Source organism: Natator depressus, chromosome 1 (genome assembly GCF_965152275.1).
Source record: "Natator depressus isolate rNatDep1 chromosome 1, rNatDep2.hap1, whole genome shotgun sequence".
In the NCBI taxonomy this organism is placed as follows: domain Eukaryota; kingdom Metazoa; phylum Chordata; order Testudines; family Cheloniidae; genus Natator; species Natator depressus.
In genome coordinates this window covers 47,995,746-48,022,909 of record NC_134234.1, presented here as the reverse complement: position 1 = coordinate 48,022,909, position 27,164 = coordinate 47,995,746, and the positions used below count along the sequence as shown (strand labels likewise).

Sequence of the window (27,164 nt, the reverse complement as noted above, 5' to 3'; positions counted from 1 at the left end):
TTGGACTCCTCAATGCTTCTGGCAAGTACAAATAGTTAGGCAAAAAAATACCCATTTCCATCTTCAACTGGCCAGAGGATTGCTCTCCAAACACACTGTGGAGGAATCAGGCTGTCCTCCAAAAGGACGATGTAAACCTGTACAGTGAGAAACTCAAGGACAGCTCAGGGAATCTATGAGGTACAATCCCTGCATTCAAGCTACTCCTGGATTGATGCACTTCTGGACTGACCTTAATCAGGGCTGTGCCCCATAGGCATAATTCGCCCCTCAATACACTGTATTTACTGCCTTCTCTTCACCCGTTAGTTCTGTAGTCCCAGGAAAAAAGCAATTTATCATCTCTTTATTGTTTATAAACTCGCGCTGCTTTATTGCTCTTGGTTCTGTTACCATCTAAGAGTTTCAAGATTCTCTCTCTTCACATGCATTCTGCTATTTTACTAGAGCCAGAAGTGAATTTATGCCAAGATCATTCCTCTTTCCTTCTCCCTTCCTCCTTCTACCACAATCATAATTTTCTTTGACTGTATTCAGCCTTCTTCCTGAACCCCAATCTTATCTCCACAATTCTAAACAGGCGCTGTGACTCCCACAACTCCCAACTGGCTCCTTATATTTGGTATCATGTCACAACAGTCTAAAATCTGTCCAGCTACTTTCATCAAGCTTTGCCCCCACCCAACCCCATAAAAGTCCTTGAATTTGCAAAAAGTTAGCAGAGCAGCCAGCCTATCAGTGATTGACAGACCTGCTGAAACCAGAAATGGATTTCAGCCGAGGGAGGAAGTGTGTTCATGGTCAGTAAGAGATAGGTGGTGTTGGAGGGAGTACTTCATATTGGAGCTCTACTGAACTGAAGGAAAGGTTTAATTGGAACGTTGAGGTGGATATATCATTCCTAACCATGTTAATTCCTTTGCTTTTCTTGTGCTGCAACCATATATTATTTATTTAGGTTAAAGTTCCATTTCTAACGAATTCTGTGTCTCAGTGTGTTATGGCTTGTCTACACAGTGGGGTAATGCACATTATGAGGATGTGATTTCTAACCTTTTTCACATTAATAGGTCCATACAGATCCAGCTGGTGCACACGAAAGGTTTCCTAGTGCACTTTAATGCACTGTGCGCACTGTTTCAAACAGCACTATGGTAAAGCACACTGGGGAACCTTTAGTGCGCCTCAGCAGGATCTACACAGACCAATTAATACACAGCATGTTAATATGCTTTAGAAATCACATGTACATAGGGCAAATTGCCAAACCGTATAGACAAGCTCTTAGAAAATTACAGGTATGTAAAATTGGCACATTCATTTCTAAAATTATATTATAATTTTTTCCTTATAGCAAGGGGCTTTTCCTACTTTCATAGTAAGTCATCATTTAGTAATCTGTGGTGCATTTCCAAAGTAGTTCACAGGGAGTTAAGATCAATGGTTCCTGTACAGATTTCCCACTTTGATCATTCAGCCTATAGTACATCAAAAATATAACACTATATCAGGAAAGAAACCCCTATGTTCCAATATTTCAAACTTTTAAAATATAGTGTACTGTCTCTTCCAAGTGTACTTGATTACCTGTATACAGGAATTCAGGTAGATAGGCTGGTTGGACTGTCAGAGTCTTGGTTTCATTCATCTCTCTGGTCTGAAGAAGCACAGAGGCAATGGTCTGAAAATGGCTGTTGCAAGACAATGCAATCAAAAGATGAAGCAGTAGCTTTTTACTGTGTTCAAAGACCTCAGGGCGGTAATGGTCAAGACCTGAAGGAAAGAGTTCCAGCAATCACTGAGTATGAAGTGATTATAAACAAGTTTAAATTCCAGAAATAGCAAAGATTCCAAGGCACTTCATGGCAACAGTACAGAACAAACAGAAGATACAGTACTTCAGGACACAGTTCCCACAGTTTTTTCTTTAAATATTTGTGTGAATTTAGTACTTGAGAAAGGCACCAGAACAAAGTCCTCTCTGTATCTACTGAGACAGTACATCATGAGCTGTAGCAGTGCCCAGACCTTGAGATGGGGGGACCACCTCCAGAGATGAGAGGGTAATCTAGTGTCCATGTACATTCAGGAATTAGACTCCCTAGTAAGACTGCCAGGTGGACAACTAGTCCTAACTGTAGTGGGTTTTGAGATGTTGTGAAGGGGTGCAGTAGCTTTTGGTCACTAGTAGCCTGAGCTGGATTTGAACTAAGGGTATTGAGATGAAAGGATCATGAGCTATAAACATAAATGATTCAAGTTTGTATAAAATGTATTGCTTCACTGTGACAAAGCATTTTTTTCATTTATCATCTTAGTTCTGGTTCAACACCTGAGATGGTGGCATGAGAGATCAAACTCAGAATAATAGAGCTGGCTGTCTCCTCAGCTCCTTCCTTGTCTGAATCTCCTCTTCCCTGGGAGCCTGCTTTTCTTTAGTCCCTCCACACTGCTCCTTCATGTTATGTGCCTCTGGTGCACACTTGCCACTCTGCTCTTTGACTGGCCTGCAAAACTGTAGCTGCTATTAGTATGCCAGTTTGTCAGCAGTTCTTTTGACTCCTGTGGACCATCCTTTTAGAACCTTGTGATCCTCTGGTTCATCCACCTACCAATATGCTAGGACCCTCCGCCAGCCTCTCCATCCTTGCTTCTATTCTCTACTCCACTACTTTTGTTTTCTTCCTTGCTCCTTCCCTTCCTCCCTTTCTTTCCAGCTGCCAAGAATTAATTTCTCCACCCACCCATCCACCCTTCAAAATATTCAGGAATGGGATATAGATGCAAGTTGCTGCTGTGAACTTGCTTGGTTTAGTAGTGCCTGAAAGCCACTGCCATTTGACAGCTCTTTGGTAGCTATGTGAAATGAATTGGTGGGCAAAGTCCTACTCCACCACCACAATTTGCACCAATTGGTAACCTTCAGAGTTAAGGAGAGAGGCCAAGGACTGAATGAGCATGGAAATGGAGCTTTCCTCTCACCCCAGAGGTGGAGCATCTAGATCAATCCTGGACTGTTTTACAGTGCCGCTGTGTGGTTAAAAACAGAGGATTTCCGTAACTGGTGCTGTCAATCCAACGTCTTATTCAAGGACTCAATTAACAGAAATTTTTTTAACCCCTTCATTATCAATATTACAGACCATCCTATCCTTTACCTATGTTTCTACTGTAGAGTCCCTTCACTTAAATTTTATTTTCCTATTTCTTCCAATATGTGAAAAGGCACATGCTCAGTTTAACTGCCAAAATATCTCTAGTTTCTTTCTCAATCATATCCCTCATACACTCCTTCCCATGTGCATTCTCACATTTCAGCATGACATGACTTCTTCATGTGCAAGTCACATTCACACCTCTGGTTAACACATTTAATACTACTTCCCTACACCCTCACAAGGGGGATCTATAGAAATGTAATGAAAGGAAACCATAATAAAATGGAAGCTTTAATGTTAATTTAAATGTGAGTCATTATGAAATACTGTAATGTTAAGATATTACCTGACAAAAAAGGTAAAGAAATTTTGATAAATGCATTTGTAATATCAGAAATCTATTTCTGCAAATATCTACTTGCATTGGTCAGTGATGACTAGTATACACTGACTGTCTCTCAACCAAAATGAAAAGGCTAGAGTCTTTCATCTTGCTGCATATTGTTTTTATTCTCAAGTCCCTTCATTGACTCATTGACTCAAATTGAGTTTTATTACTAATACATTTCTAACTACAAAGGCCCATCTGTTTTTCAGAACAGCTACAACTATAATTCGTTAGCCATTCAATCAGTTCACCAGTTGCTGGCTATTTGTTTTGTCCACACAAGACTGATGTTACAGAGTCTTTTTCCTTTCAGCCACTTTTCACTATATTTGGAGAGTCAGCTCCCAACTGAGTCTGAAAAGCTGAATCCATTTTTGTTTTTAAGCCTACATTTTGATGCTGCCTATAAAATATTTTAAGACTGTCTTTGTAAATTGCTTGGGAATAATACAAAAGATAGATATTTGATATAATATTCTATGAAAGTCAGAGAGAGAGAGAAGAGGAAAGTGGCATGAATGGTAATTTTACCATGACATCCATTTTATTAAAGAGGAATTGTATCCTTTTAAATCTGCATAGACCTCTAATGAAACTCTGATTTCTCTTTCTGGATTTTTTCTGCCTGTTGTTAGTGCTTGTGAAAGGTACCAGAGTGATCACAATGGAGCTAGAAGTACTTTTCTTGATCCATAGACTTCCCCCATTGTTCTACAAATGTGCTATAATCTCTAGCTCAGCCTCCATGGCCATTCAATCCTTGCTGTCTGTGCTGAGACTACCAATAAGGGTGGAAATTAGTTGCAATTATGGTCGTGGGTTTTGGAATGTGGACATTGATCCACTGAGAATTGGACTGAGACCACTACTTATTATGAGTTCATTCCATATGTCTAGCTATTCTAATGACATACAGAAAGTATGTATCAACCACATGAATTGGATAATGCCTATACACTTCCTAATTACTCTAGTATGCTAAACATTTCTGCTTATGAGAACCCCGAAATGATCAACTAATAAAGTAAAGTGGGGGAAAAAAGGCCACAAAAAATTCAGCGTATTGTGAGGTGTGATAAAGAATGCTGCAGCCACAACATTCCAGCATTCCAGCTGATCAATTTTAGTTTCAAGAACTGATGTAACAAAATACGAATGACGGCTGTAAACATAGCTATGGAGGGGAAGGCAAAGAAAAAATACATTTAAAATAATGCTAACTCCACAGCTTCAGTTTGACTAATGGTATTGGAGTATACCCATGTTTTAATTCCTGTTGTATTGGTCTTACCTAAGAAAAGAGCATGAAGTAATAAAGGGAGGTGAAGGGCCCAATCTTCTCTCACACTGTGATCCACTACCATCTCAGTCATGAAAATAACAGCAATATTGCACCTAATAAATGAAATCACAAAATCAGTTGAAAAACTTATTCTGGGAGCTGGACAACAGTAATATGATATGCAATCACATGAGAATTGGTAAGACATGGGTTAATGCACTAGCCTCTCAGCTCTGGGGAATGAAATTCAAACCCTGACCCGGATCCCAAGTGAAACTAGTTTGATGGTCTTATCCTAGTTTCCCCTCTTGTTTTCATTACTAATCCAACATACAGTTTGGTACAGTTCAGCATGATCGCCATTCAGCACTCAAAAGAAGCCCTGGACTAGAATGTAGCAGGTTTGATACAGGGGAACTGAGGCCCACTGGCAGAGGCAGGCAGCCTGCACACTGGCTGGCTCTGCTAGTCACTGCTAACGTTTACTAGGTCCTGAGTTTCTACACCCAAACCATTATTTAAAGAAGTAGCAATACTAAAAACAACATTAATAACAATAAAAGAAATGATAAATTATGAAGACAGTCACAGAAGTGCTATTGACCAGCTTTTGCCATAAATTATCATAGTACATGGAACGTATAGCAAGAAAAATGAATTGATACAAAGCTATACTGGAGAAGTCACAAAATCCTCAGCATTTTCCAAAATTAAGCTTCCTTTTGAATGTTATTAATGTCAAAAAGATATCACAATACTTAAAGTCACTGTACTTAGCTGTTAAGTATCATTAATGAAAATAATATTATTAATGTCAATGTAGATTATGTAAAAGAGGAGTTCTAGCATATGTATAGCAAAATTAGAATAGCACAAAAAAGTGCTACAAATAACATTCTGTTAGGTTTGGGAATGACAATGTTCAGCTTCTGTGAATCAGGTATGCTTGCTTTAATCCAATTCCTACCAGTATATATGATCACATGCAAAGTAAACAAGCTACAGTTTTAACAAGGCACTAGAATTGCAAGGCCTTTTGATTTAACACTGAAATGTTGGGAAGCAGTAAAATGTATTAGTGATTTTTCCTAAGTGCTTGACCAATTATCTAATTAGCGGAGACTTATTTCAGTACTGCTCACCTATGAAGGGGTCCCCGTGGCGTGACAGTTTCTGGGAGGTAGTCAACAAGTGGTGCCCAGCATCCTCCATTGTAAGGCATTGGCAAGGGTTGTGGCTGTTTGGTCTCCACAATATTCAACAGCCAGCTAGTATATGGAGAAACAGGATCATCTGCATGGTAAAATATTAAAACATGCTTTAGTCTGTAATGACTTAGAAACCAAATAGTTTTATTATCTAGTATCTAAAACAATGTGCATGCTAAATTCAGTTCAGAATATTTGGCGAGAGGACATGGGTTTGCAATAACAAGTGAAGGATGCTTAATTCCTCCTTCACTATGCTGAAAATGTAACACAGAGTCCAAGCAGGCAGCACTGAATTTTATAGGCTGCAGCTGAATTCCTTGTGTCATTTTTTAGTAGCTTAGGATCCAGATCACAAAACACCAAGCAATGGACTCTCTCCTAAAAAGTGAGAGTAAAGTTCAGCCAACATAACTGCCATGGCAAGGCATCTGTTGTACAGGGCCCTCTACCAGTGACACATTCTTGTAACTATCAGCAGGTGCCCTGCTGAGTGATGCTATGAAGAAGCCAAAAATTAAATCTGCTGAATTAGGAGGAGGAAATAAGGAATGTGAAAAATATCTTCAGTGTGATACAATTTTTACAATGGGGATTAAATATTTATTAAGCTTCTCAAATATCTATTTAGTTTAGGTTTAGTGAGAAGCTGTTGTTACATTAAAAAACAAGATATTTATCTATAAATATACAGAAATATCACTTATTTGCCTTATAAGAACTTGTGATAATTTATTAATGTTTGCCAAGTGCTTTGCACACGAAAAGCACTATATAGCTATGATTTATTATTATTCAATAATCTATTTAATATACAGTACAATAACTATTCTATTAAATCTATATTAAAGTCAAGATTGTCCCTGGTTCTTGGGAGAGCGCGTGTGGGACCCCTGGGTGAATATTTATGTAAGAAGTACAAAAAGCCTTCCACCCCCTCACCTAAGATCCCTGCACAAAGGTCCAGAAAACCCACAGCCTCTGTGCCCAGAGGGGTACAGAGACTACTCCCTGAATGTGCCCTTAAGCATACAACCTGGGGCAGGCAGGGGAGGAGAGAAGACCATGACAAAGAACCCCTCTACATAAGCTTGCACAGCTGGCTAGGCATGCTAAAGGGAGCAGGCTGCATCATCATAAAGGAACTTGTGCCACTTGGCCTGCATGATGGAGAGCAGAAAGAAGGATTGGCCCATCTACTTAGAGATGTGGCTAAATGTCACACTCGAACTCTAAATGAGTATCTAGGCACCTCTGTTTAAAGCAGGGGTGGGCAAACTTTTTGGCCTGAGGGTTACATCTGGGTATGGAAATTGTATGGTGGGCCATGAACGCTCAGAAAATTGGGGACTGGGGTGTGGGAAGGGGTGAGGACTCCGGCTGGGGGTGTGGGCTCTGGGATGGGGCCAGAAATGAGGAGTTCAAGGTGTGGGAGGCGGCCCCAGGCTGGGGCAGAGGTTTGGGATGCGGGAGGGGGTGAGGGCTCCGGCTAGAGCTGCGGGCTCTGGGGTGGGGCCAGGGATGAGGGGTTTGGGATGCAGGAGGGAGCTGCGGGCTGGGGGTAGAGCAGAGGGGTTCAGAGTATGGGAGGGGTCTCCAGACTGAGGCAGGGGGTTGGGGTGTGGGAGGGGGGACGGGATCTGGCCTGGGGGTGCAGGTTCCAGGGTGAGGTCAGAAATGAAGGGTTCAGGGTGCGGGAGGGGGCTCCGTGCTGGGGCAGGGGGTAGGGATGTGGGGGAGGGGGCTCTGGGCTGGGGCAGGGAGTTGGGGTTCACGGGGGTGAGGGCTCTGGCTGGGGGTGTGGGCTCTGGGGTCAGGCTGGGGATGAGGGGTTTGGGGTGCAGGAGGGTGCTCCGGGCTAGGACCGAGGGGTTCGGAGGGGGATCAGGGCTGGGGCTGGGGGACAGGAGAGCGTCGGGGTGCAGACCCTGTGCAGCGCTTACCTCAAGCAGCTCCCGGAAGCAGTGGCATGTCCTCCCTCCAGCTCCTACACAGAGATGCGGCCAGGCAGCTCTGCACGCTGCCCTGTCTGGAGGTGCTGCCCCTGCAGCTCCAATTGGCTGCAGTTCCTAGCCAATGGGAGCTGCAGAGCCAGCACTTGGGGCAGGGGCAGCGTACGGAGCCCCCTGGTTGCCCTTATGTGTAGGAGCCAGAGGGGGACATGACACTGCTTCCGGGAGCCATGTGGCGCGGGGCAAGCCCCTAACCCCGCTCCCTAATGGGAGCTCAAGGGCCAGATTAAAATGTCTGATGGGCCTGACACGGCCCGGAGTTTGCCCTGGTTTAAAGCATATACTTTACATCTTGATATTTGTCAGAAGGAAACCTTGTCCCAATAATTATGTAGTTTTGAAGCTTGCAGATAAAAACAGGGATCTTCAGTCACAAACATGACTTGAGGAGACAGACCCGTGGAGACTCTCACTTTTCTTAATTAAGACTTTGATTTGCCTCTCCCCCACTTAAAACTAGCAAGATGTTTTGGGGATTTTATATGATGCTATAACTATCATCTTAGTTTACTGTAACTGTATCGCTGATCCATCCTTCTAATTATGGAAAGCAACATGAAGTTTTTGGTATCTGATGGTGTGTGATTAAATTCATGAGTTACTTTGGTAAAATTCAAGTTGACAGACGCTAAAACTGGAGGGAAAAGAGAATGAAGAATCCGAACCAAGGTTTTTTATTTTGTTAACAAGACAAACAGAGGGTTGGATGGAAGTGTGACTATATTCCATCTTGGGTTTGTGGAGTGGTGGTGTATTTCTCTCTTTCCTGAAGTCTCCCTAAACTGTTCCTTTTGAAGCAATTGTTACAGAAATGTTTAACTCAGTATGGATACCCCTTTTTGGTTTGAGGGTTTAGCCAACATCCACCCCCTTGAGGATTGTTTCCATTAGCGGGACAAATTGATGTTAGAATCAGGTATATCTTTGATGAAATCCTACTTATTTATGAAGACTGTATACAAAGTCCTATTTTCCTCAGTAAAGTTGGACTCAGAAAATAGTTTTTAGTTTCTTGCTCACAATTCCAAGCCTCTTTCCAACCAGCACTCAGCCCACAAAGATCTCTTGACTTTCTCTCAGGACCATGCTGTAAGGAATCATGTGGGTGGTCAGACCTAGTGGTCAGAGTCAGGAATCAGGAACTGTAGCTGAGGGTCAGTGCTGAAGACAGAATTAGGAATCAAGCCAAGGGTCAAAGCGGAATCAGAGTTAGGGGATGAGTGAGGGGTCAAGCTGGATTCAAGAGTCAAGCCAATGGTTAAGTTGGAGTCAAAGTCAAAAGTCAAGAGTCAAGCCAGAGTTGGAGTCAAGAATAGGGCAGAGGATCAGGGATCTGGAGCAAGACAGGAAAGCAGAAACCAGGGGCAGAGGAGAATCTAGGATAAGGAGGGCAGGAATAGGCAGGTAGGAAGGGCTCAGGACTCAAGGTCCAAAGTGGCAGGCAACCAGCCAGGGATCCACCTAGTTACTCAGACACTTCCTGTGTCTCATTCTGGTTTAAGTAATGTGGCCAAGACAATCAGTTTGGCCACATGTCTCCCCCTATCAGGAACTTAATGGGCAGCGCGCTTCGTGAGCTAGAGCTCTGATAGCCTCCATTGTCATGGGTGCCAGTGAGCTGCTGGATGACGGCAGTAGTCTGCACGCTGCCTGGAGACTTACAGACCCAGGTTCAAAACCCGCAATCACATACACACACAGTCATACAATACACATACAATCACATACACACCCAGTGCTTCTCTTGCTCACTCACCCACCTCTACAATCAAACCCATCTCCAGCCCCTATGTTTGTATTCAGTGTAGTCTTTGGGAGAGGTTTGTGATGGCCTGTAAATCAAAGACATACTGCTAGGAGCCACCCAACCTCCAGCAGAACAGTACTAGGAAGAGAGGGAGTTACATCAGTGACTGGGAGTCAGGACTCCTAGATTTGATTACTGGTTCTGCAACTCACTCATCATGTAATCCCAGGAAGCTGCTATTCCTCTGAACCCACTTTGCCCAAAGCCCATGTTGTAGAGAAAGCGTTTCAACGTATTAACGTTGTTCTGTATTGGAACATAGTTCATTAAAATCACATGAACACTGCTGCATTAATTAACCTTTGCAGCAGAACTGTCAATTTGCTGAAGAATTCAGCACTAGCAAGCCACACAAGGGAAGGAAAATTGCAGCAAAATGTAGGTTGAGTATGTTGCAGAATATTTATTTTATTAATTAATTTTGTATAAATATTTACTGGTTTTCTATTTGTTCACAATCATGCAAAAGGAACTATTTGTATATTTTAAAATAATCAAAATAGGTTATTACATTACATTTGATAAGTTTCCTATTTTTTATTATGAAAAATATTGCCAAAAGAATTTCATTTGGACAAACAGAAGATATAAAACATTATTACATTTATTATTCATGTTGAACCAGACAGTACTGTATGACCAGAGCCATATCATTGATTCACCTTGGTGGTTTTTTTATCAGTTAGGAATAAGGGACTGTATAAAAGACTGGCCTTTCTAAGATGCAGTTTAGGGTTTAAATGAAATCAGTGTATCAGCCTCTTCACAGACCATTGCAAAAATGAATTCATACTACCAGACTTCCCAAATGCCAAACATAATTTAGTAAATAACTGAAATACCAGGTGTTTCTTGATATTCTTTACTAGATAAATACCAAGGGCCAATTTATGGTCAGTTTAGAGTAGGTGTGCGGGGGTGACAGACACAGCGAGCCCTTTTTACTTTTCCCCCAACACAAGTGTGGAGCCAGAATTAAGTTGCAGGTAGTGGGGAATGGAAGGGATGGGATATGATTTGCTGACATGACATGACATGTCTTGGTGGGTCCCTGGACCTGCTCCCCATCTCCAGGTACTAAGGGAGAGTGCTGGTTACTTCTGTTACACTGATGTGGTAAGTCCTGATGCTTGGTGTGTTCCCAATAGTGCCCCTAGAAGTGTTATAATTTTCAAAGCGAAAATGCCTCCACCCAAGTACTGCTGCTTGCATGGTACCTTACTTTCCCCACTCCAATGAAGCTCTGCCTCTGCCTACTGAGTCCTGAGCTAGCAAAAGGAATTATCTATAAGATCAGTTTAAAGGCAATAAGGTGACACAGAAAGCCACTGGAATGATAGCTTCCTATGCTGTGACTAGACTATACAGACAGCTTTATCAGGTGTTCTCTTCAAGTCACAAGAAACATTTCCTTTCCCACCAATACACCCAAGAAATTGCATAAAATGGAATGTCAGCACTTACTTTTATCATCATCGTAAGATCCGCCAGAGCTATTACTGTACCTTGATTCTAGTCGACTGTGTGCTCTGATTACATTACTGAACCTTGAAATACAAGAAAAATCTTCATTAAATGCTTTATTTAGACAAAGCAAACCACTGTAGTAAATGCTCACTCCGACCAAATTTTCAAGGACCACCTTAAGCATGGAATTTCCTACTTTTAAGTACTTGACTTTGCAACCTAAATAAAATTCTGAAAAGATGGGAGTTGCCTTACCAAGTCGGGGGTCAGTGCTAATGAGCCAATTCAATTAAGGTGGAAGTGGCCTATTCTCAATAGTTGACAAGAAGGGGTGAATACCAAGGGAGGGAAAATTGGCTCATTAGCTCTGACCCCCCACTTGGTAAGACAACTCCCATCTTTTCATGTGCTAGAATATATATTCTGCTCACTGTATTTTTCACTCCATGCAGCTGATGAAGTGGGTTTTAGCCCAAGAAAGCTTATGCCCAAATAAATTTGTTAGTCTCTAAGGTGCCACAAGGACTCCTCGTTGTTTTAGCATATTATTGTGGCAGTCTTTAAAAAAACCCTGAAAAGTGTACTAAAAGATATATTTTGAGGGGAAAACACATATGAAGAAATGCACAATGTCAAATTCTATCCTCATCTGAACTCCGTAAGAATATAGCTAGACAGACTGCAAATAAGAGAAAGCGGTCACTTTGAAAACCATGTAACAAATGCTGACAATACAAACACATAACTGTCACAATATAACATCCAAACACATTGATAACAAAACAATACAGTATTATGATGTCAGAGAAAGAAATCACATCACAAGACAAGACACAATGCAACATCACCTTGAAAAGCTATGGTGCAGTATGATGACATTGTGCCAGATCAAAAAAATTTCTAGACAAATAAATGGCATTTTACACATTACTCAGGGTTTCCTTTTATGTGATATTGTGTCTTCAACACAAAAACTAGAATATTTTCTACTTAGTTTCATTATAGAATATTTTCTACTTAATTATTCCAAAACAGGCCTGTGATTATGAGAGCAGGTGGCAAAACTTCTATTACTTACTGTAGAATTTTTTCATCATAAACATATTTAAAGAACAATGATTGTTGGAGACAAAGTCATCCACAACATCTGCTCTGGTCACCTTATTATTTAAAAAAAATGACTACAAGAGACAAAGAGACAAATGACAAAGAGAACACTAAGAACAATTCTACATCTGTGCATTTAAATATAGCAGTGGCTCTCAACCTTTCCTGACTACTGTATCCCTTTCAGGAGTCTGATTTGTCTTGCATACCCCCAAGTTCTACCTCACTTAAAAACTACTTGCTTACAAAATCAGACATAAGAATACAAAAGTATCACAGCACACTACTACTGAAAAATTGGTTTGGCCACATCTACATTTTGTGAGAGACAGGACACTGTGAAATTGCTGGCAGGTTACAACTGGGGCACATAATGAAAAACGTTGTATCAGTTGTTCGCTTCGCCATTTAAAAAAACCCCAATTTAATACAATACACCTATAAACATTTTTGTAGGGAAAAATAAGAAGGACACCCAAAGGCAAAGAGGTTTATTTTCTTTTTGCTCACACACAGCATCTTTTTGCTCCCTACTCTGAGACCTCTATCAGTTTTTGGCACACTCTCTGTTATATGAAGTTTTTATACCATGCTCCACAGCATGACATCTGAATGCCTAACCAAGCTTACTCTATAGAGAAACTAAGAGATTGAGCTGAGAAAATGGCAACCTCTTATATTTATAAGACCTAACAAAGAGATAGTTCAAAGTGGTTATAAAGAGGGGAACTACAGGAGAAGATCTCTGAGCTGATTGTTCTTGCTCATTTGAGCCCTGATCCAGTGGAAAATGGGACTTTGAAATGATGCTAGTGGACATCAAGAACCACAAACTAATTCAACATCAATGGGGACCTTCACTGACGTTATTGCAGCTCATTCGTATTTCCCGTCTAAAGAGAAAAGGGATTTAGTAAGAAAAAGAAAATAGACTTTTCTGTGGTACTGGAAATGGTGTGCCCCTTTAACTTGTGACTCTACTGTTTTGTAATCTGCTTTAATGGGTGCTTTAATCATAGGGTTAGTAGGGACTACAAAGGGCATCTAGTCTTGCCCCCTGCCAAGATGCAAGGTTTGTTGTGTGTAAACCATCCAAGACAGATGGCTATCCAGTCTCCTTTTGAAAACCTCCAGCGAAGGAGCTTCTACAACCTCCCTAGGCAGTCTGTTTCATTGTCCTACTGTTCTTACTGTTAGGAAGTTTTTTCTGAGATTTAATCTAAATCTACTATGCTGTAGTTTGAACCTACTGCCTCTTGTCCTGCCCTCTGTGGCAAGAGACAACAACTTTTCTCCATCTTTTTTTATGGCAGCTATCATATCCCCCCTCAATCTCCTCTTTTCCAAACTAAACATACCCAGTTCCTTCAGCCTTTGCTTGTATGGCTTGCATTCCATCCCTGTGATCATCTTTGTTGCTCACCTCTGAGTCCTTTCCAGTTTCTCTACATCCTTTCTATACATTGATGACCAAAACTGGACACAGTATTCCAGCTGAGGCCTAACTAGCGCCGAGTAGAGCGGTACTATCACCTCCTGTGACTTGCGTTCTATGCCTCTGTTAATGCAACCTAAAATTGCATTTGCTTTTTTTACAACAGCTTCACAATGCTGTGTTCTACAACAACTCCCAGATCCTTCACAGCAGTGCTGTTATCAAGCCAGTTGTCCCCCATTCTGTATTTAGCATTTGGCTTTTCTTCTCTAAGTGTAGCACCTTACATTTCTCTTTGCTGAATTTCATTTTGTTGTCTATAGCCCAGTTTTCCAATGTATCAAGATTATATACATACAATAAGAAATGAAAGATACAGAAGGCTGGAAATATATTAAGTGACTCAGGATTGCTGGGCAGAATATTTTTCAGATGTAGAAAATGGTCCTTCCAATATCTGCCACCTCATCCTAAAAAGGAAGAGTGATACTGAGCTTCTTTGCACAGTCAGGAACACTGATCTGCACACAGATTTTTATCCTCTCTTCATGGACTAAAAGAGTATGGGATCAAACCCAATATTTTTAAAAGATTTTAAAATTCTTTTTTTCAGTAGATTCCCCCACTTCTCTTTCTCTTGTCCAGTTGGTTCCTACAACATGAGCTAGGTAGCACAAATTGCTCAATTTAGATGTCACACATACCTAGGCTGTACCTACAATATTAGGCTTATGTTACTAATCAACTGTTTGAAACAGGAGATTCTGCAGCCTGCTTTTACTGCTTTCCTGAATGACTATTTAAAAACATTCCTCCTGGGATAAAAACAATGCTTCTGGTCAGAAAGATCATCAGCCAGTCTACATCAGTGTGGCTCCACTGAAGTCAATGGAGCTTGGTTGATTGACATGAGCTGATGTCAATCTGGCCCTTAAAATCTTTTTTTAAAATGCGCACATTTTGGAGAAACAGATTACGAACCTTTCATCAGTTTCCTTCACCATCCTGCTCTCCTCTATATCAGGAAAACTGTCTTGGCCAGCTACAACGGTATTACTGCTAGAGGTAGTTCCTGTATGTGAGATGACAACAAGCACACCCATTAAATTACACACGCATACAAATATACATAGTCTTTTCATGAGCTGCTTTTCTTTCATACTAAAATAACAATAAAAAACTTTAACTTTAGATTTATGTCAAAGGCCACAGTAAAATTGGTCATTATGCATATACTACACACACATTCATATCCATGCAACATGTACATGTGTTTTAGGGTCTTGTTTCACATCCTAAAAAAAGTGAGTTCCCAGAATCTTGCATGTCCTGTAAATTTGTGTTCCCTGTTCTTTACCAGTTTAAAAAGATGCTGTCAGGGTTTGGTGCAGTTCATCATTTATCTGAAGTGGTTCTTCTATCATTAATATTACAGAACAGTGTGCGACCAGCAATCCCATGATCACAGCAGGCATTCCCCAGCACCAATTTATTGACAAGCTAGCACCTTAACTGTGTTGCAGTCCTAGTTTTGAAAGTCTACTGCAACTTTCAGAACAAGGTGGTCAAAGAGAACATGACCCTATGACATACACCAGATCTCAAGCTCAGTCTCACCAAGATCCTGCTGAGTTCTAGAGAAGCACTATAGAAGGCTGCACGAGAGAGAACAACTAAATGAACCCGTCATTCAGCGCATGTGGTTTGCAGAGCATGCAGCCACGCTAGTAGGTGCTGTGACTTATAGGTGTCATTATTATTTATTTGTATTCCAGAACTGAACTGAACAAAGAGACTGAGACTAAAAAACAGGTATAAAGTCATAGCTGAAATAATAATATTTAGCTCATACCAGAAGCAACAGCTGAGGGCTTGTTGCTGGCAGTAAAGCGGTAAAAAGGTGGATTATCACAATGCTGGACAATAGGGTTTACTGGATCGGTCTGCTGCAGTTCAAAAAGAAGCTCTTCCATTGTTTGAATAGTGTTATTCCGACACAAATATATGGCAACCTTTTTGATCTAAAGGAGAAAAAAGACATTTATTAGTATCCACACAAAATAGATAAACAACTAGAATAGTTCACACAATAAAAACATATTACTTTGCAATAACCAAAAGGCTAAAATGCATATATTACTGTTGAAAAAGACACCAGAACAATATAATTGAATTAACCCTGCTCATATTAATATGAATATAACTCCCTTTTGATTTCAACATACTTTCTCTTAAAAACAAATCTCTGATCTGGTTGCTCAGAATTATTCGGTTATTATCCCCCATAAGCCAACATTTTTAATATACAGAATGTAATTAAAAACTCTGTAACTAGCATTATTAGTGAATCATATTCAGGGGTTTATCTTTTGAATTCATTAATACCTTCCAAGCTGAAGCTTGCCATACTTCATAGGGCCAAAGTTCCAAAAAGAAAAGCAGGGGTCCACGCATAATTTCATATGTACATTTATGCATGCAATTGTGTGTGAAAGTCAGGTAATTGTACACACAAATGGTAGGCAAGGATCCAGCTAGCCATTTACATGTGTCATGAGAGTCAAAGGTATTTTCAGAAGTCTTGAAAATACATATTTATATAGGTAAACAAGCAATCACAGTAAAGTCAATAATGCATACCATACTGAGCCTACTCCTATTGAAGTGAATGGCAAAATTCTCACATTTATTATTTTCTATTTATTTTACTCTCTTTTTTAACTTTAGAGAAAATGTACACATTTAAAGACTATGCTAAAGTAACTGGAAAAAATGTGCTTGTTGTATTTCACTGTGAGTGATATTGTAGGAGTTTCTAAAAAGCAAATGCTCTTCAATCATTATTTGTACTGCAATTAAAGATGGGCAACACCTTACCTAACAAACCTTGCACAGCACCCTCTAAAACCAGGGGAGCAGAGCAGTTCATGTGGATGCACTAAGAAAACAACACTTAAAAGACAAAGAAATAAAAAAAGACCAGCCAGCCCTCTTAAAGCAATCTTTGCCTCTTTTAAAAATCCAGCCAGTAAAGCATTAGAGGCATTGCCTTGTGCCCATTGAGCCAGAACATATGGCTGAAGGCAGGAAGCAGCTGGTGAGGGCCAGAGGCACACTGATTCCAAAACAGAGAAAGGTAAAGACAAAGAGTTAATCTTGCAGCAGTGTGGCCTTTTGGATTCTGCAAGCCTGAATGCTGTGGATAATTTGTTGGTATTATTTTTAGTTGCTAATTATTTTGCTCTCTGCCATAGACGATGCATAGAAGGGGCATGTAGGGTCGAGTGCCGCCCCCCCCCGAGATTTCTGCTTGGCCTACCGGGATGGGAGAGAGGGGGGAGAGGGGCTGTGTCCTTCTCCCACTGAGCCTCCCCCTGGCACGTTTGGCCTCTGTCCCTGGCAGCCAGGCCCAGGCAGGGAGCGGAAGGGGGGGACTAGACACTTCTCATGCCAGCCACTCTGGGTTGCTGCTCTGTGCAGTATGGTGGCTGCCTGAGAGACAGCCTGGCTGTGGAGGTGGTGGCGGTGGCAGGTCACTTCCCGCTTGAGCCTGGCGACTAGGGACAGGGGCTGAGTGAACCGCAGTCCCCTCTTTCCCCTGGCACATTTCCAGCTCGCGTGGCTCCTGTCCCTGGCAGCCGGGCGTGGGTGGGGGGCAGCCCACTGCCACCATCTCCCCAGCCAGGCTCTCTCAGGCAGCTGCTGTGCTGCACAGAGCAGCGACCTGGAGTGGCCAGCTTCAGCTGCGTGAGAAGCGGCTCCGTACTGCTCCTTGCCAGGCTGCCAGGGAGAGCAGAGCTCAGTGTGCTGTGGGGGGCGGGGGAGAAGCACAGCAGGAGAAGGACAGAGCACCCCAACCTCCTGCAGTTAACTCTGGTGTTGCAGGGAGAGCGCTGGGCACAAGGCAGAACACATGGCGGGGAGAGTCACTGGGCAGAGGAGACACATGGGGTGGTCACATGTCCTTTCCTTTAGATTGTGCCCCCCCCCCCCAGTAAGGGGAGGCATGATTCATCTATGCTCTCTGCAGTAAACATATTGTGTTCTCCTTTTTTCTAACGAGGATAGGGGTGAGTGGTATACTATTGCCATTTCAGGTCTAATTTGGACACAACAAATCTGAGTAGCTACAGGTTTTAACAAGCAATTGTCCTCCCGGGGTTTACTTCTCTTCCTTAGCTGCCACCATCCTCACTGCCTCTCTCTTTAGGAGCAAACTCACTCACCCAAATCTAGCTTGCTGCTTTAAGAGCATTTAACTTTTTTTTTTTAACATTAAAAATGTCCCAGTTCTCAGACCACATGTAGAAGAACAGGAGGAATGCTGATACCCCTATTTCTAGGACCTGTACCACATATGCTAGTCCTTCCTAATGCTAGATTATGAAATTCCATTTTTAATATCAAAAGTCATATGTTGCTTTTTGCTGTGAACAATGTAAATGTTTAATGGCATGTGGTGCCTTTTTAGCTGCCTGCTACTCTAAAACTGTCTTATTGTTTCTTTTACATTTCTGATGCAAAACTGACTTGGAGTATGTCCTATCATCTGTCTTTAACACACCCACCACCATGCTGAAAGTGGTTTCTTTCCCTTTGCTACAGTTGTTAGGATAAGATCTACATATCTATTTTACTTTGTTATTAATGTATATAAGTTATCTGTAAGATAAATGATTAAAGGAACATGTGTTTATGGCATGAAAAACCTTTTATAGTTATCACAGTAAACTATGATTTCTTATCTTGGTACACTGGGGCACTATCAAAGCATTGCACAGATTCATGTGATAAGCTGACATATTTTGATAGCCTAAATGAAGATGTAGATGGAAGTGCTACTGATTATCACAATCAAGATATGAATTATAATTAAGGCTACATTTTAGTCACAGGTATTTTTAGTAAAAGTCATGGACAGGTCATGGGCAGTAAATAAAAATTCACAGCCTCTGACCTGTCCATGACTTGTACTATATACCCTTGACTAAATCTTGTGTGCTCTGTGGCAGGGAGTGGTCCAGGGGCGCCAGGAGTGCTTGGGGGAGGGGGCTCCTAGGGGCGCTGCGGGTGCTCGGGGGAGGGGCATCCAAGGACCCCTGCTGGTGCTTGGGAAGGCGGGAAACAGCATGTGGCCTGGAATCCTCGCGGTTGCTGGGAAGGGGGGGGGTTTGGCGGGGCTGGCAGGCTCCCTACTTGGCTCCACATGACTCCCTGGAAGTGGTGACATGTCCCTCGGCTCCTAGGTGGAGGCGCAGCCAGGAGAGCTCCGCGCGTTGCCCCTGCCCCAAGCGCCGACTCTGCACCTGCAGGTGGAGGCAGCATGCAGAGATGCCTGGCCACGCCTCCGCCTAGGAGCTGAGGGACATGTCGCCGCTTCCAGGGAGCCCTCCGAGGAAAGTGCCACCCGAGTCCTCACCCCCTCCCATGCCCCAACCACCTGCCCCAGCCCTGAGCCCCCTCACACACCCAAAATCCTGCTGCTGCTAGGAGGAGGGGGCATGGTGGCCTGAGATTGCCCCAGCAGCGGCCATTACAACTGGCCCAAGGGCTGCCCGAGCTGCTCAGGTGGCCCCAGGGCCAGCCACACCTGCTGCTGCAGAAGTCCCAGAGGTCCCGGAATCCGTGACTTCCGTGATAGACTCGCAGCCTTAATCATAATGGAAGTCAAACTCCTATCATGTCAAAGTTGAGGAACAGACACAAAGATGCCTTTGTTCTTTTAACTTTACGTTGCAAAGAGCAGCATTGGTGGAAGAACTATATTCCAGTTTTTTGTGAAGAAGCAATAAATAGTGTTTGAATAGATTACATTAATTCCTTTTTCTAAATGTTCATGGCTACTGCTGAAGTTTTGTGGGGGGGGGGGCAGCGGGATTGTTTTGCATCTCCACATAAGAGTATATTCTCTAAATCTCCTATTTTTATCATCATTTTTAAAATTTATGACTCCATTTTTCTATCAGATTTCTCTTAAATAGGCCTTCCATGTTTCTCCCATTGTTATGTATGAACAAACAATACCTACATTACATTGCATACAGGCATTGCTGTTTTAATACCATCTCTGAATGTATAGATTTATGTCTATTACTCCTGGGGGAATTCTGCACAACTGCGCGATGCAGAATTTGCACAGAATTAATGTTCTACACAGAATTTCATTTTTTTGCCTGAAGATTTGGTGCTGCAGAGCTGCTGGCCGCCACGAGGGACTGCTGGAACCAGCAGAGTGAGGCTCCCCAGCTCACAAATAGAGGACACTACTGATTGGAAGGGGAGGGTGAGAGGGTGCTGGAGGGTTCCTGATAGCTGCGGTTCCCAGCATGTCCTGAAGGAAGGAGGCTGTGTGAAGGAAACTCTATACAAGCCCCGTCTGACCAGCATCAGGCTGTTTCTTCCTCTGGATTCCTGGGCTCTGGAGGGGAAGGAATGTGGGTGTCTGGGCCGGGGGGCCCCGCACAGCCCCCTCCAGCTCCCCCAAGTAACCCTCGAAGTACACACACACTGCTCCAGCACCCTCCAACTGTATTCCCCCCTCCAGCTCCCTCCATGCCTTCCCCTTCTCTCGGCAGTGTCCTTTGTTTGGGAACCTCTATATGGTAACCCTACGGGGGGCAGGGCAAAAAAATGAGAATCGACCAAAAGACCACAGGCGCAGAGTTTTCCCTGAAGATATGCTCAGCTGGCATGTGTGACACGCCCAGACTGAGGCGCCCAACAAAAGCATAACAGAGAAAAAGGAACTGGGTTGTCACAGAGGTTTTTTTAACTCTCTACTCCTGGGGGAATCTTTTTTGTTGTCTGTATTGTTACAGACATGCTTGCTGACAGGTATTTTGAAATAAATTACCAAAATAACTGAAACTGGAGCAGTTATACTGTGTTATTTTGACAAACTAAATATGCAGAATTATAAAATATTGTGCGCACAATTTTTCATTTTTTTGGCACACAATTTTTAATTTTGCGGTGCAGAATTCCCCCAGGAGTAGTATATGTATATTTCTCTATGAGAGTATAATCTCTGTGAGAGTGTGTGTGGATATATGCCTCCTCTTGGCTACATGAGATACAAATAAAGCATACACAAAAACAGTGAATTATTTAATGGTAATAATTTGCCATCACTGACCTCTGTAAATAAGCTGTTTGAGCTAAAGGAAAAAGTCAGTTCCAGAAAACAAAGCATGACAGAGTAATTAAAGCCCCCTTCTAGTAACCTTTCTCTTGAAGCTGTATGTAAAGCAACAGGTATCCAATGGACTTTGGATACAAATTCAGATGAAAACATACCTTTTCTGGGGCTGACAAAACCTAAAACACACCTGTGCTTTTGACCATCTTTAGCAGCATTATGTAGACACAGACTGGAGAAGCATAAAAAGCATTTCAATAGCTCAGGTGGCAAAGGATGTGTTTTGAAATGGCTAGTACTGCCTTCCTAAAAATCAATCCGAGTCCTGTAACAGTCCTGCCTCTCTAGTCTACCCTCAGTTCCCAGCATTTTCTCTCATAGAATCATAGGGTTAGAAGGGGTTGCAGGGGTCATCTAGTCTAAGTCCCTGCCAAGATGCAGGATGTGTCATGTGTAAATCACCCAAGACAGATGGCTACCCAGCCTCCTTTTGAAAACCTCCAGTGAAGGAGATTCCACAACTCCTGTCAACTCAACTGACCTTGATGCTCCTTTTGGGCCTGATTCAGCTAAGTCAATAAAAAAACTCTCACTGACGTCAATGTGCTTTGGATCAGGCCCTTTGTCTCCGTCTCTCATAAGCTTTGCACCTTTTCCCATACCAACCCTTTAAACCTGGAAAATCCTTCCTGACCAGGAGCACCACATTATCCTCCTTCAATTTTTTCTCCTTTGGATTAGCTTTCTTGCACTAACAACCATTCCAGCTTTCGTTGCACAAAGACAGAGTTCACAATTTTAATCTATTAAATTAAAAAATGAAAGGGAACCAAAAAGATGTGTATGTAATAATGAGGATATCTTGTGATCCTCCGCTGTCTTCCCACAAACTCTCCCCCACCCTTTATTTCCCTTATTCTATTATGGGTGGTAAACTCCTCAGGGCACGCCTGTCATTTTAAACTGTTTATAAAGAACTATGCACACCTATGATGCCAATTAACTAACGTAATCATTGTAATTATGGATTCTCATTTTCTTAGTATGGGAACTAATAGGGACAGTCAAATAAAAAACTGTAATTCTGCTGAAAAAAGTAAAAAGCACTAAATTTTGATTCAGTTTCTCCCAACCACTGAAGAGCCAGACAGAAGTGGAGCTATATTACTTCACTCAGAAAAAAAACCTGTTTTATTCTAACGGCAGCAACAGCAGCAATATATTGTACAACTTGACTCACATACAAGAAGGAACAGTTATGTAACCAATGACAGCTATGCAGGGAACAAAAAGGAATAAGCTGACATGCTAAACTTTACAATTTCCACTAGTGTTTAAATTGACATCCTGCATTGCACCATAAATAACTGATATAAGGTTCTGACTCAGCAAAGCCCTAAAGCACATGCTTAAGTTCAGTTGACTAAAAGGGGTCTTAAACACTTTCTTAAGTGCTATGCAATGGGATTTTTGCGAGTGCTTAAAAGGAGTTAGGCACCCAACTCCCATTGACACACACCTTTCAAAATCATAGCCTTGCTAAAGAAGGATGGACTTCAGAACATGTTTAAAGATAAGCACATGCTTGGTGCTTTCCTGAATTGGAGCTAAATCCTTAAAATGCACAAACACTAATACTGGAGATAGCATGAATTTATTATCCTTTTCCTTGTATAACTTTTCATTGTTTTAAGCCCTTGCAAAATTTAGCGTACCGGTTGTCGTCTAAACTAGCTGCCTGCTGGGGAAAGTTCAAGGCATTTAATATTTTTAACTTAGTTAATTTTTCATGCAAGTTATTTAAACTTGTAAGAGTTCCTTTCTGTCGTGTTCATAACATTTTGTATGTACAAAATGAATATCTGTTGTGTAAGTTTGATATTGAAAAATGGTTCTGATGTTTGTTCACAATGCTTTCAGCCATTAGTGGCCAGCCACTGTTACTGCTGCACTATTCCCCGGTGCTGACAAAGCTGAACTTTGACAAAGCTGCTATTTTCACTGGTGGAGCTTACCCCTGCTTGGAACCAAGTAAGCTCCACTGGTGCAAAGAGAGGCTCTGATGGCACATTTTCTCTGTTTGCCTTCAGCGCCTGGGCTCGTTTACTCTTCCCAACTGACCTAATATAACACTGGATGCTCGTGAATGGATAAGCATAATGGGGTATTTTGGCAGTAATTAATTTTCTACAACTGCTGTTTTCTTCCTTAAAAATACAGTGCAACCAACAGCAAATAAAACAAAACACAAACACTTACATAAGGTAAAAGGATGGTATCACTGCTAACCCCACACAAGCTAATTAGAAATTGCAGCGTTATTCTAAGGTTGTTGCTCCATTTCTCATTGTTGGCCAAGGCATTCCAGACATTTTCCATCTCTAGCCCAGGAACTTCATCTCCATACTGTAAAGAGGCACAGAGATGGAACTTTTGAAAAGGTGCACTAAACATATCATTAATATATGCAGACATTTAGAAGACAAACTAAAGATATGTTATTGTACAACGTCAGCTCATGCAAAATCAATAGCAAAACACGGTAACAAGATGTAGAGTACAATTTTCAAAAGCAACTAAGTGATTCAGGAGCCTACATACCAGTCAGAAGTGAAATGGTATTTCAGTGGGACTTGGGCTCCTAAGTCACTTAGAAACGTGTACAATTTTTTACTCAGAATGAAATTCACATTTAGAGAGACGTGAGTATTTGTGCTCATGCAAGATTATATCAATAGAAGGAATTCTAGACACACTTTAGTTTTTGAGTATTTTTGAATTTTTAAAAATATCATAGCTTGAATATTTCAGAAAACAGTTTTGCTTTACCTTAGCTGTCATATACATGAGATTATTAAGCACCAACGATGTGGCCTCAGGAGAGCCCCATCCATTTCCTTTTAGTCCATATGTGACAGCTATTTCCCCTTCCTTAGCCTTTATTTCATCTTCTGGGGTGCTAGGGCTTGAACCTGGGAGAAGAAGTCTGCTGTCGACAAGTTCGATGTTATGAAGCCATGGTAGCAGATAGGTAAGCATGATCTGTCTCCCATTTGGATGGGTTGTTGGGAATCGTTGACTTACCTCTAAAATAGTAAGCATTAAAAAGCATCAATCATTAGTCTATAAAGATAAGTACAAGTACACTGAAAAAATTACATGCTTAGCAAGTCTGATTGTTTCTGTTTTGCCACCTGATGACCTTAATCTTGCAAGGTAAGAGAATATTATCAAAGCACAAAAGCAAATATTTAGGTATTAGCAGGAGGAACATACATTACATTGATGTAAGCTACTAGTAAGCAATGTGTCAGAGGTCTTAAGTGCAAAATAACTGAGGTAAGAATTTTGAATTTAGAAATATAAATTAAGAAGCATGTTCAAGACATACCCTATTATAGATTGCTGTGTACCGACACACACAGCTAAATTTTTGCTAACACAAAAAAAATAGGGCAGATTTGACAAATTATTCTAGAATTTTAAAAGCTTTTGGAGAATTATGGAAAATTTTCAGTAGTGTTCTGTAAATAATTATAGTATTCTGATATCTGGTTATAATTGTCGCATAAGCTTCTATATTTCCTAAATGTGGCCTAAATCTCAAGGCATTTACATACATTGACTGTATAAAATCACTTGTGGTTATCACTAAGCATTATTCATATCAATGATATTATTTCTGTAGTAACTAGTGTATTTCAAAAAGAAAATTAGAAGAAGACAACAACAATAAAGACAAGGCCTAAACAAAATACATAATAGAAAAAAATACATGTCTTCAGAATACAATATAAATAGGGTCCTACCAAATTCAGTCCATTTTGGTCAATTTCATGGTCATAGGATTTTTAAAATAATAAATTTCATGATTTCAGCTACTTAAATCTGAAATTTCACAGTGTTGTAACTGTAGGGGTCCTGACCCAAAAAGGAGTTTGGGGGGGTTGCAAGGTTATTGTAGTGGGGGTTGCAGTACAGTTATCCTTACTTCTGCACTGCTGCTGGGAGTGGCGCTGCCTTCAGAGCTGGGCAGATGGAGAGCGGCGGCTGCTGGCCAGGAGCCTAGCTCTGAAGGCAGAGCTGCCGCCAGCAGCAGCGCAGAAGTAAGGATGGCCTGGTATGGTGTTGCCATCCTTACATCTGTGGTGCTGCTGGCGAAGCGCTGCCTTCAGAGCTGGGTGCCCGGCCAACAGCCGCTGTTCTCTGGACGCCCAGCTCTGAAGGCAGCGTAGAAGTAAGGGTGGCAATACTGCAACCCCCCTAAAATAGCCTTGTGACCCCCCCGCAACTCCCTTTTGGGTCAGGACCCCCAATTTGAGAAACGCTGGTCTCCCCTGTGAAATCTGTATAGTATAGGGTAAAAGCACACAAAAGACCAGATTTCACGGTCTGTGATGTGTTTTTCAGGCCGTGAATTTGGTAGGGCCCTAAATATAAAGTTTTAAGTCCTTATCTGTGAAGACCTATTTAATTCACAAATGACTCTTGAGTACTGTGAACATACTTTATAGAACACTAACACTATTTCATAAAAAGTAGGTGTGAAAGCATATTATAGACAAATAAACAATATGTGTAAACATAAAATGTATGCCATTAAAAAGTCATAATTTATTAATAAGGAAATATGACCCTGTGGTTAAGGCACTGGACTGGGGGGTTTCAGGAGTCATGCCATAGATTTCCTATGTGACCTCAGGTAAGCCACTTACTTTCTCTGTGCCACAATTCTCTACCTAAAAAATGAGAAAATAATACTTGTTTCTCCCACCACGGTCCACTTTGTCTTGTAAACTCTTATGAGAAGAGATTGCCTCTTGCAATGTGTCTGTACAGGGTGTAGGTCTGAACAAAGTGGCCCTGACCTCAACTGGGGACTCTAGGCATCACAAGAATGACCCCATTAATGACTGCTTCTTGAAGCAGCTAGCCCTGGAACTCACAAGGGGAGAGGCAGCTCTTGATTTAGTCCTAAGTGGCGTACAGGATTTGGTCCAAGAAGTGAAAGTAGCTGAACTGCTTGCTCATAGCGACCATAATGTAATTAAATTTAACATCCTTGTAGGGGGGGAAATACCAAAAAAACCCATCACAGTAGCATTTCAGTTCAAAAAGAGGAACTACACAAAAATGAAGAGGCTAGTTAAATGAAAATTAAAAGGAACAGTCACAAGAGTGAAATGCCTGCAAGCTGCATGGAAACTTTTTAAGGACACCATAACAAGGCTCAAACTATATTTATACGCCAAATAAAAAAACCCAAATGAGTAAGAGGACCAAAAAAATGCCACCATGGTTAAACAACAGAGTAAAAGAGGCAGCTAGAGACAAAAAGACATCCTTTAGAAATTGAAAGTCAAATCCTACTGAGGAAAATCAAGAAGAAACATCATCTCTGGCAAATCAAGTCAATTAGGCAAGCCAAAAGAGAATCAGAAGAGCAACTAGCAAAAGACACAAAAACTAAGAGCAACATTTTTTAAAGTATATGAGAAGCAGGAAGCCTGCCAAACAATGAGTGGGGTCACTGGATGATTGAGGTGTTAAAAGAGCACTCAAGGAAGACCAGGCCATTGTGGAGAAGCTCAGTGAATTCTTTGCATCAGCCTTTGTTGCAGAGGATGTGAGGGAGATTCCCACACCTGAGCCATTCTTTCTAGGTGAAAAATCTGAGGAACTGTCCGAGACTGAGGTCTCAGCAGGACCAGATGGTATTTACCCAAGAATTCTTAAGGAACTCACATATGAAACTGCAGAACTACTAATTATGGTATGTAATCTATTGCTTAAATCAGCCTCTCCACCAGGATGTGTGTGCATGTGTGTCTGGAAGTTAAAGCTGGACTGGTGTAGACTAGAAATAAGGTGCAAATTTCTAAGTGAGGGAATTAACCAGTGAAGGAACAGCCCAGGATTGTGAGGGCACAAAGCTGCCTTAAAACTACCACAGTCAGTGGCGTTGGAACAGTTTTTATAGTGGGATGCTGAAAGCCACTGAACAAAACTGCAAACCTGAATATGATGGAAACCACTTCAAGCCAGGGGCACTCCTAGTTCCAGCACCCCTGACCGTAGGCCCTTCCCAGTCCACCCCCAAAGACTGCACACCCTGAGTTTTAAATATCAACCACTGTACTTTGCATATGTCTGCAGGAAATT

The 27,164-nt window shown here is 41.7% G+C and overlaps 1 protein-coding gene across 4 annotated transcripts in view; it reads right to left on the bottom strand.

Annotated features, from left to right (window-relative positions):
• FRY (FRY microtubule binding protein) overlaps positions 1 to 27,164 on the bottom strand; it is a 323,193-nt gene that overhangs the window by 93,076 nt on the left and 202,953 nt on the right. For all 4 annotated transcript variants that reach the window (XM_074959329.1, XM_074959318.1, XM_074959340.1 and 1 more), the window contains exons 32-39: positions 23,832 to 24,088; positions 23,262 to 23,408; positions 15,717 to 15,885; positions 14,846 to 14,936; positions 11,320 to 11,402; positions 5,971 to 6,121; positions 4,838 to 4,941; positions 1,588 to 1,773 (exon numbers count right to left, since the gene is read on the bottom strand). In XM_074959329.1, the coding sequence (XP_074815430.1) occupies positions 1,588 to 1,773; positions 4,838 to 4,941; positions 5,971 to 6,121; positions 11,320 to 11,402; positions 14,846 to 14,936; positions 15,717 to 15,885; positions 23,262 to 23,408; positions 23,832 to 24,088 (1,188 nt within the window). The remainder of the gene's footprint in view (positions 1 to 1,587; positions 1,774 to 4,837; positions 4,942 to 5,970; positions 6,122 to 11,319; positions 11,403 to 14,845; positions 14,937 to 15,716; positions 15,886 to 23,261; positions 23,409 to 23,831; positions 24,089 to 27,164) is intronic.